This window comes from Hevea brasiliensis, chromosome 4, assembly GCF_030052815.1.
Source record: "Hevea brasiliensis isolate MT/VB/25A 57/8 chromosome 4, ASM3005281v1, whole genome shotgun sequence".
Taxonomy (NCBI): domain Eukaryota; kingdom Viridiplantae; phylum Streptophyta; class Magnoliopsida; order Malpighiales; family Euphorbiaceae; genus Hevea; species Hevea brasiliensis.
In genome coordinates this window covers 104,160,315-104,172,047 of record NC_079496.1, presented here as the reverse complement: position 1 = coordinate 104,172,047, position 11,733 = coordinate 104,160,315, and the positions used below count along the sequence as shown (strand labels likewise).

Sequence of the window (11,733 nt, the reverse complement as noted above, 5' to 3'; positions counted from 1 at the left end):
CTTTCTAGTACAAACCGGTTGATGAACAGTTCTACAAACTGAGTCCACGACAAACCCTCCATCCGAGGTAATATGTAGTCATTCATCCATTGTCTAGGCATAGGCCCCATGACATGCTGCATACACTCTATAAGTCTTCTATCAGTCAACTGCAGCTCTGTTCCTGCCTGTCTGCAGGAATCCAAAAACCGATATACATCATCTGACACATCATAAGTATCAGGCACTAATTTCTTGAAATTTATTATCTGTTTGTAAGGTTCCCCTCTTGGTGGTGGACTGCTGCTGCTGTGGAGGGTGGACCATATACTGCGCCATCATGTCGATGGTTCTCTGCAACCCAGCCAGAGTAGCTGCCATGGGGTCCATGGGACCCTGTGCCATAAACGATCGATCTGACGGTGGCGGTGCTCTTCTACTTGAGCAGCTCTAGGCCTCCTACCTCGCCTCCTCGGGCGAGCACCTCATCTGTCTTGACACCTGCGTCTGTCTTGACACCTCGTCGAGCACATGCAGTTACAGTGCGATGGCGGCTCTCCCTTCTACACATTTTCCTGAAATTCAGTAGCATTAGCCCACAAAATTCAAAACTACACATTACATAGCTCTATAGACTCATGTTTACACACAATATATAAAGCAGAAACTAGAAGCAAAGATGACAATTCAAGACGAATGTGGACCCTATTTTCCGTATGTGACTCCTACTAGACCCTTCCCAACACTTAGACAATTTTTCCCTATGAATCTAGAGCCTAAGCTCTGATACCACATTTGTCACGACCAAACCTATGAGCCGGACCCGCACTAGGACCTGGGCCAGCCTAAAGGCCCCGAGGCCCGTAGTAAGCCTAACTATTCACTAACCCAACTCTAAGGCCCATTTGGGCCCAATTTCAAGAAATCAACCGGACAGAGTCCGGCCATAAAATGGACCTTCCAACAGGGAGTTTTTGACTCACTCGACCTGTAAACACAATAAATAATCAATTAGGGAGCTCAGCTCACCCTCCACATACTCATATCAACATATAAAAAAATGGGAGCTTAGCTCCCTCATCCAGTCCATCAAACATGCATGTTATAAAAATTTTACAGGTCCAAAATAACAATTTATATTATAGACCCAAATCAATTAAATATTTCTAACACATGCGGAAATTTTAGAAGTTTATAGAATTACACAAACATGAATAGACGACCTGCGAGGAAGAAAAGCAGGTTAACCTCAAAAATATCCTCCTGTGGCCTGGAAAAATATTGAACAGGAGTGAGCGTTCGACTCAGAGAGTAAAATATCAATTTCAACCATAATCTCTATAACTATCTAAAGCTAATGCATCCTGTAAAGTGAAATGCAACATTAGCAATAAATTCACATCATAACATCAAAAAGGTAATTTGGAGCACTCACACACCCAGTAATATCAATCATAATATATGGGAGTGATCCCTATCTGACTCTATTAAATCCAACTTTGTGCAGTGAAGAACTCATTTCGGACTTCCACTTAATAACCAAATCGGGGTCCCAAATAAGAACTCAAGCCGTGTCTACCCGAAGGACCGGTCCCAGCGAAGATCTCAAGCGTGTCTACCCGTCCTATCCATAGTCCACACCACATCACACGCACACCAACGCACGCACACTGCTCCAAATTACCACAACAACATCCATGGCACTTTAACAGTTATGAATGCAACATAAAACGTGCCTAGAGTTTAACTACATAGATACATACATATAAGTGATGCATGGGCATGCTTGAACATATAATAATAGTGAAATTACAATTAAAATTAATATTTTACTCATAGACTTGTGGCAGTCCTTGTAGCGGTGGGTGGAGGAAGAAGGTTGTCGGCTCACGACAATTACATTACAATTATTTAACACAATTGACTCAATGCAAACTTAAGAAAAGACCAAATCGTCCTAAGTCGTGCGAAAATCCGGCGAGTCTCCCCTATACCTAGGACTTACCCAACCTGCAAAAAGGGCTCAAAACACACTTCTATATTCACAATCCATATATCCACAACTCAATCACATCACACAGCCCCTCCTGGGCCCATCAAATCAGTCATCCATCACAATATGTAAAATTTCAATTTGGTCCTTATAAATGATCATTTTTGCAAAAACTGCCCAAATGAGCTCTAAAAATTCTTAAACTTTGCCCCGCGGTCCTTAGGAATATTACTAGGCTATTGCAAAAAGAATCATAATTTTTTGAGCTACCACGAATATCTTATGAATTTTTGAATCCTATTTAAGCACTAGAAAATTACGAAAAAAACAAGGTTCGGGTTTACCTTTGCCGATTCCGACTTCAGGAATGTGCTCGGGATGTCTGACAATGGTGGGGTAGCCAAAACCTCGATCTAATTCGGATACTTTTCCGGTAGCAGGTCTGTCTGGCCGGAAATTCACAGACTCGAACAACTATCGAATTTTCCCGAATTGAGGATACCTACATGAAGCCCACAATACGGGGGTTTGTACATAAATTTTACAGAATTTTCTAAGCTCATTTAATACTCGAAAAAATACTACGAAGTTTCGTGGGACCCACCGAAAAACGGTGTTGAAAAAGTTTGAAATTTATATCGCCGCGAAGCTCTCGATGAGTGGAGTGCTCTGGTACTCTCGGTTTTCTCGTGGGGTTCACGGTTTGCGAGAAATCTAGCCCAAAAGTCAAAATGGGCTAAAACTTCCCGGGCAAAAATTGGACAAACCGCTCGATGGATTTCGGTGTTCCTAGTGTCTATGGAAAGCTCTCGACGAGTAGATGGATTTAGACACAAGACCCGGTCCGATTGGTGGCCGGATCGGCCGGATTTCAACTGGGAAGTCGAAGGGTCGAGCGCGCGCGTCGCGTCACTTTGGGTGCCTTTTTCCAAGCGTTCCAGGCGGCGGCCGGCGAGCTGGTGCGGCTGGGGACGGGCGCCGGCGGGCTGGGGTGGCATGGGAGGTGGCGGCGCGGCAAGGGGAGGAGGGAGGAGGGAGGAGAGAGAAAACTGGAGAGAAGGAGAAGAAGAAAAACGCGTGCGGGAGAGGAAGAAAAAGGAAGAAGAAAGGCCGGTCCGATTCGATCAGTCCGGTTTGATTTGGCCGGTTCGATTCAGAATACAAAATTTTGAATTTTTACTCTGCCTTGGGACAGAAAACGAGGTCCAAAAATTCCGAAAAAAATTCCAAAAAACTCAGAAAAATTCGTAGACTCCAAATATATTTTTAGTTTTGCCACTTGGTCTTTAAATTAATTTTAAAAAATCATCAAAGTTTATATTTTCAGAAAATCGAACCCGATTTTTAAAATCCGAAAAATCTCAAATAATTTCTTAAAATTTAAATAAAATTAAAATATCAATATCACTCATAAAATAATAAATTTAAAATTTTTGGGGTGTTACAAATAAAAGACTTCATTTTATTAATTTACAAGTAATTACATAAGTCCATAATTTACATAACAAAATGAACACATAACTACAAAATGCAAAACTACTAACAAGCCTAATGGGTCCTACCCAAAATGCACTGTAATGGAGGTGACACCGGACTTAATGCAGATCTGGACTCTCACCCAGTCTGAGGTCTGCTGGGCTCTCTATTTGTGTCTCAAGTACTTACGCGTGGCAAAAAGCGACGCGCTAAGCAATACATCTTAATGGTGCCAATATAAATAAAAGTAAACTAAATAAATAAATATGCAGAAATTATGTTTTATTTCATGCAGACTGAAATTTTGGTAATTATTAGTAATATTATTAATTTAGTACTTTTTATGTTCATTATTTGATAATAAATTATTAAGACTTATTTTGGTTGCCCAAGTAACCTATATCAATTGACTGGACTGGATAAACGGGTAAATTGGCACTGGGTACTAAGTATCTCGAGCCGTCACACCATTGGTCACATAGTGTCTGCCAGGTGTGTAACAGAATGGCTAACAAGTCATAATAATTATCGGGCACAAGGCCAAGTATATCAAGAGTATCAAAATGGCCAAAAGCCATAATATCACAAAATGGCATTATATGCCATAAATCATGAAATGGCATGAAGCCATATGCAGTACTGCTATCAGAACCCTATTAGCAAGTCAACCTATCCAAACCAATGATACTAGGTATACTAGGGCATATTAACAAATTTAATTGGTTAATTCTTTGCATTTGAAGTTTGGTGATTACTATTCACCCTACTATTCATGCAAAAATATTGCCTTTTTCATAATTAATATGTATGCAAGTTCTAATTCTACCAAAATACCACTTTTTGGATTTTACATTTGTTGGCATTAGTTGCCAATTTCAATTCAAAGCTCATTGGAAGTAATTCTAAAAATTCAGATTTGGTCACTTAGGTTTACTGTTCCATTGGACCAATCTATAGTGAAAATTTGGCTAAACTTTCTTCATCAAAGTTGTTCTTTAATGTGTCTTCTTTAATTATCTTTTTGAATCACTCCATTTAGATTTTTGTAGCTCAAGTTATGGCATTTTTACCATAACTGGCCGGATTGGTCCATTCCCAGATTTTTGGGCAGATTTGGTTCTGGCAGTTTTGGTGTGTTAAATTTGGTTAGCAATTTAAATAGGTTATGATCAGAATTTGGATTTTTGTTCTTCATGAAAGTTGTTCTACATTGTCTAAGCTTTCCATGGGTTTAAGAATCAGGTCATTTGGACCTCTCTACACAAAGTTATGGCCATTTGAACAAATACTGTTCATTTGGTTATTTTTCCAGGACCAGATTTTGGTTACCCGAATTTAGGTAATTTTAAGGTCACTTTAAGTTAGTTTTCTAAGCAGGGTCTCTTCAACAAAAATGTGGAATTATGTCCCTAGATTCACCTCCAATTGGCCTTACACCAATTGAAGCTACACAATTCAAGTTATGGCTGCCCAAACTCACTGGACTCATAGTCCAGAATTTCCAGCAATTGGGTAGTACCTCTAATTCCTAATTCAATGCCACAATCAATTTCATTTTTATGGTCAAACCATATCAAATGGTCACTAATTGACATTAAAACTTCAATTAAACCTCAAAGCACAAAATGCCCAATTTATTCACAAACCCTAATTGGTCATAATCTCAATCTCATGCAAACTCATATAACTTCAACTCTAATTCATGTATACACATCAATTGGCATTAGTATACAAGTTTAATTGCATCCAAACCATCAAAACCCTAACCCTCACAAGTGGACTAAAATTTAAGGTTTCCATAGTATACCAATTTTCCTCAATTTCTCACTTAATTCTAACATAGCTTAGCTTGATTTCAATAATCAAATAAGAAAGAGAGATGAAATAGCACTAACCTCAATTGAAGGATTTCTAAGCTTCCTTAACTTCAAGTTTTTTCTCTCCTTTTTACTCCCAAATCCTTAATCAAGGTCTAGGGATAAATTTTTGTGTTGGGACTTAGGGAAGTTATGGAAGAGAACTAGGGTAATTTGAGCTTCAAAGATTCAAAAATGGTGGAAGGGTGCCCATGGGAGTGGTTCGGCCATCCTTAGAGAAATGAAGAAGATGATGGTTTTTAATTTAATTTGTTTTCTTTTGACTTTTATAATTAGGCTTGGCTAAATGTGAGTAGTGAACAAAATTTTAATTACATTATGGTGACTTAATGCTTATGTCATAACTGAATTTAAATTTCTTTTTGTTTGGTTTTTCTTTCTTCTTTCTTTCACTTATTTTTATTAAATTTTTCATCAATATTTTTTCATATTTTATGTCATAAATCTAACTTACTTGAATGGATAAGTTGGTCAAAAATTATCTCTGAAGGTGAAATGACCAAAATACCCTTCATTTTGCTTACCGACTTAAATTTATCTGTACCGATTTACAAAATTTTATTTGTATTTTCTTGGCATTCTATTATCATCTAAGACTCAATAACTCTTCACTGGAGTCCCAAAAATTATTCCACAGGGTTTTCCTATGGGTCTAGGGTTAACAACTATCTTCACAGCTATTTCTCGTTAGGGTTACCCATCGCCGGAGCTACAGCTCATTTAACCTTATTGCATTTTATTTCTTAAATTTTTTCTTAATTTTTATTATCATTATTTGATTTATTTATGACTCATCATTCTAGTTTAAATATAGTTCCAGACATTCTGGCTGTCCGGACAGACATTAGTCACAGGAATAGTAGAATGTATGGACTATCTAAAGTGAGGGCATTACAGCTCTTCCCTTTAAACAAAAATTTCGTCCTCGAAATTTACACATAAACAGTTGAGGGAACTGTTGCCTCATCGTCTCTTCGCTTTCCCAAGTTGCCTCTTCAGTGTTGTGGTGCCTCCAAAGTACTTTCACCAGTGGAATCTGCTTGTTCCTCAATTCTTTCATTTCCCGAACTAGGATCGTTATTAGTTCCTCTTCATATGTCAAATCCGGTTGTATTTCAATTTCTTCCATGGAGATGACATGTGAAGGGTCTGACCTATACCTTCTCAGCATGGATACATTAAACACATTATGGATCTTGTCCAGCTTTGGCAGTAAAGCTAACCTGTAGGCCACTAGACCCACATGTTCAATGATTTTATATGGGCCAATGAACCTAGGGCTTAATTTACCCTTTCTCCCAAATCTCAATACCTTTTTCCATGGTGAGACTTTGAGAAATAACTTATCGCCAACTTCATATTCTATGTCTTTTCTCTTCAAATCAGCACAAGACTTCTGGCTGTCTAAGGTGACTTTCAAATTGGCTTTTATCAACTTCATCTTTTCTTCGATTTGTTTCACCAAGTCTTGTCCCACAAGCTTATCTTCACCCAGTTCAGTCTAGCACAACGGTGTTCTACACTTCCTCCCATACAATGCTTCATACGGAGCCATTTGAATGCTAGCTTAGTAGCTATTGTTGTAGGCAAATTCTTCCAGTGGGAGGTATCTGTCCCAACTTCCCTCAAACTCAATAACACAACTTCTTAGCATATCCTCAAGGACTTGAATTACTCGTTTTAATTGTCCATGCGTTTGAGAATGAAAAGCTGTGCTAAAATGGAGTTGTGTGTCCAAGGCTTCTTGCAAATTCTTCCAAAATCTTGATGTGAACCTTAGGTCTCTATCAGATATGATGGAAAGTGGGATTCCATGCAGTCTAACTATCTCAGTGATATACAATTATGCTAACTTTTCCAGTGAATAGTCAGTTCTAATTGGTAGAAAATGGGCTGAATTGGTTAATCTATCTACTATCAGCTATACTGCATCTTGCTTCTTCTAGGCGAGAGGAAGACTACTAATGAAATCCATGGTGACTCGATCCCATTACCATTCAGGTATGCTTATGGGCTATAACAAACCTTATGGAACTTGATGTTCTGCCTTGACTTACTGACATATCAAACATCTAGTCACATAGTCAGCTATGTCCTTCTTCATACTAGGCCACCAATAATGAGGCTTTACATCATGGTACATTTTAGTACTTCCTGAGTGCATAGAATAAACACTGGTGTGTGCCTCTTTCAAAATGTTTGTCTTCAATTCCCCATCATCTGGTACACACACTTTTCCTTTGTAATACAAATACCCATCTTCTTTCACCTCATACTCAGTTTCCTTCCCCTCTGTGATTCTACCTGTCGCAAGGACTTTGCGATCATCGGACGATTCTCACCGAAGTGAAAAAAGTGAGGAGTCGCCACTTTAATTTTAAGGATAATTAAAGGAAACCATTACTGAAAAATAAAAACCACTTCCGAAACAGAGATTCTAGGTTCGGAGTCTGTTCACGGGTGGGGAAGGTGTTAGGCACCCAATCTCATCTCTTAACGAGGGTCAGCAAATTTAATGATGTGCTCTTCATATAAATTGAAATTGATAATTTGGGGGTAGAATTATGATGTTAATCCTTTGTATTGATAGAATGAATTTTTAATATTTTACTATTACGGGTTGCCTAGGAACACGAGTACATGAGATGACTCTTCAGTGAATGGGCATTTTGAGGATTAATATGAGTACTGAAGTTGTGATATTTTCAAGAGGAAATTTTAGCTTATAAATATGAGTGTCTTGAGGAGGACTCTCCATTGGGCCTTAACATAATATTCGGGATACTTTGGAAGGACTCTCCCACAGACCCGTCATTTAGGATTTAATGAGTTTTAATTAAAGCATTGGGGTTAGAAGGGAAATGACTCTCTCCCGATCTAAAATGTTCCATTAGGATTTTGACTAGGAGAATTTAGGAAATGACTCTCTCCTGATCTCTTAATATATTTTGTTAAAATTTGAGCTGAAAACTCGGGTAAGAACTCTCTCCCGATCTCTTAATATATTTTATTAGAATTTAGGCTAAGAGAATCCGGGTAAGAACTCTCTCCCGATCTCTTAATATATTTTGTTAAAATTTGAGCTAAGAACTCGGGTAAGAACTCTCTCCCGATCTCCTATTATATTTTATTAGAATTTAGGCTAAGAGAATCTGGGTAAGAACTTTCTTCCGATCTCTTAATATATTTTGTTAAAATTTAAGTTGAGAACTCGGGTAAGAACTCTCTCCCGATCTCTTAATATATTTTGTTAAAATTTAAGCTGAGAACTCGGGTAAGAACTCTCTCCTGATCTCCTAATATATTTTATTAAAATTTAGGCTAAGAGAATCCAGGTAAAAACTCTTTCCCGGTCTCTTAATACTGGGAAGAATTATCGAAGACATAGAAAGCCTCTGAGAAAGGGCTTTCCTAGTCTATGGGATCTCGTAAATGGATGGCGGGAGTTGAGCTGAGCTCCTTACTGATCTCCTGCGCGATTGTTTTATCCGAACTCTCTAGTTTCAGACTTCGTACCTAATGATCCGACGCCGTTTATTTTTTTTTAGTCGCTTACCCAGGTCCAAACTTATCTTGATTCTCGATCTATCATCTTGTCGTCTGGGCTCGTTCTAGGGCCTCATCTCATAACTTATTTGTTTGACCTAATCTCATTTCGACCCCTTCAGCCTATTCTGACCTTTCTATGACTACTCGAGTTACACTCATTTTCCCATTATTTTTCATTTATTCGGACTAAAAACTTCCATGTTAGCATTTTTACCTATACTCTTTGAAGTATTTATGAAACACTGATGACTCGAACATTTGTTTTCGGGGGAAATAAAAATGAGGTGACGATTAAAATGCAATTTGCAAATGATATAAAAAAAAAAACAAAGATAATAGTTACGAGCTAAGACAATCTATTCTAAGACTCAGTGTGACTAGATACCTTGAAAAAGACACTTATGAAAACGAACTAAGAATATTCAATGAGTGACAGGTCAGAGTCTTACCTATAGAAAGTTGAGATGACAGATGAGCCACACCGGTATCCGCAGACCTTAGGATGGCTAAAGTTTAAAAATGAACACTGAAATTTGTATATACTGCTCAACCTTGGAACTCAAAATGGTAGTTGCTGACCCTCATGGAGCATGCATCCGCTGACACATTTATGGCCAATCTCCATGTTAGATGTAGGAGAACTTTTAAACATCTTTGAACAAGTAGGATTATTCAAGATCAAAATTTTATGTTTATATCTATTTCATTTTCCCAACTTGGCAGGAACACCTGGTGACTGGAGTCACATTATTAAGCAAATTGGAATGTTCACTTTCACTGGACTGAACTCTGAGCAAGTTGCCTTTATGACTAAAGAGTATCACATCTACATGACATCTGATGGGTAATAAATCCCTTCCTTCTATCAAACATGGTTATATTGGTTATGGCATTGCATATTTAAGGTTATTGGATAATTTCTGGGTTCATCATGTGAACCATGGATTCTCATTAGATTATTAGATGTTGACTTGAAAATTCTGATTAGAATGTGAATGTCGTATGCAGGAGGATTAGCACGGCAGGTTTGAGCTCGAAGACCGTCCCTCATTTAGCAGATGCAATACATGCAGCTGTTACTCGTGCTGCATAGAACCAAAAATCTGGTACTGCATATTTAGTAGACCACTGTCTGGCACGTCAAATTGGTGGATTTGCCATGCCTTCTGTTTTTGCTGTTGTGGCATAATAATTATAGCCCCTGCATGTAGAAGGCGAAAACAAAATGCTTCTTTCAAATAAGTTTTCCTGGGGCAAATTAATTACAGTTGCAGTCATTTTGTATTTATAAATTTTACGTGAAATGTATGTTAAAATGTCATTCCTTCTGATTCCCATCTTTTTTTTATTTATCAGCGTCTCTCACAGATCTGTTGCTTGGATAATGAATTTCATTTTATTTACCTACAAGGTTATTTTCGGACTTCAAGATTAAGTTCTCTTTTTCCATTCAATGACTCTATTTCAGCACTTGATATTAAGCCAAAAATTCAAGGTTGGGGGATAGAAATAAAGTTGTCGTGGATAGTGCAAGACGTTTGTGTTGGTTTTTTGGTTGAAAGTGACAGGAATGACAATTTCTTGGAAGGTGTCTATCTGCAAAGCTTCAATTTCTTGGAAGGTGTCTATCTGCAAAGCTAGTTTTGGCTTTCCTGCTACTTCCTGACGTATATGGTCAAAATTTACATTTCTTGAGTAGGCAAATCAGAAATCATTCTGGAAGTTCAGATATGTTAGAACATAAAATCATTAAAACAGAGAGAGAGAGAGATAGAGAGAGAGAGAGAGAGAGAGAGATTTCATGCAACAAAATCCTAAAGACTCATATTTCACAGTCTAGGTGTTGTTTGAACTGCTGCTTACTCCTAAAATAAACTTGAAAAAGGAAAAGCCACTAGAAATAGCATCAAATGTACTGAAATTCTCTCAACTGCTGAGAATAACTGGCTAAATGGCTGGATTTATTAATTTTGAATTTGTGGCATTTTAATTGTTAATATATTTATATTTATAATTAATATTAGTCAATTATAATATAATAAATATAAATTTAATATTATCCAAATTATTAAAAGACATACCTCTAAAATACATCAAGAATATATAAAATGTTAAAAAAAAATAATTATTAGTATAAACTTACATTAATATCTCAAATAATTAAAAAATATATAAATAAAAAGCAAAATAAAAACATAAAAAATATATTTCCATTTAAAAAGTTGCAATCAATTCATTTAAATATAATATTATAAATTAATACATTTTTATTATTTTCTTATTTGTAATATTAAAATTGATCGTAAAAATTTGAGAGTTGAATAATATTTTCTAAGTGCAATAATATGAGATTATTTAAATAATATTATCTAAATTATATGTTAATTATATATAAATAGGTTTAATATAAAAGATATTTAAGGAGATAATGTTTTAATAATGATGTAAAATTCTCTCCAAAAGTGAAGTTATGTTTAAAATAGTAATAATGATATAAAATTCATATTTATTATTTATCAATATGAAATAAAATTAGAATAATTTATTTTTTTATGAAATGGAAAGATATTTCATTAACTAAAAATAAAATACAAAAGTGAAGTATAGTTTATCATATAATATTTTTACATAAATGAATTTATATCAAAAAAAACAATAAAAATTTTTTTAATAATGCATTTAATTGTAAATGTATTAATTTTTGAAAATTAATCGTGAATGAAAATAATATTTTAAATCATTAAAATTAAGATAGTAATGTTAATAATAATGATTAAAAGAAAAATAAAAAAAGGATCAAATAATTAGCATAAAAGAAAATTATACACTCATTTTTTATGAATACTGACCTGTGACATA

General features: G+C 36.1%; 1 protein-coding gene across 1 annotated transcript; it reads left to right on the top strand.

Moving 5' to 3' along the window:
* The first annotated feature begins 9,380 nt into the window (after positions 1 to 9,380).
* LOC131179291 (aspartate aminotransferase, cytoplasmic isozyme 1-like) lies at positions 9,381 to 10,303 on the top strand. Its single transcript, XM_058145792.1, has 2 exons — positions 9,381 to 9,718; positions 9,883 to 10,303. The coding sequence occupies exons 1-2, from the start codon at positions 9,465 to 9,467 to the stop codon at positions 9,965 to 9,967; spliced, it is 339 nt and encodes a 112-aa protein (XP_058001775.1). The 5' UTR covers positions 9,381 to 9,464; the 3' UTR covers positions 9,968 to 10,303.
* Positions 10,304 to 11,733: the final 1,430 nt, after the last annotated feature.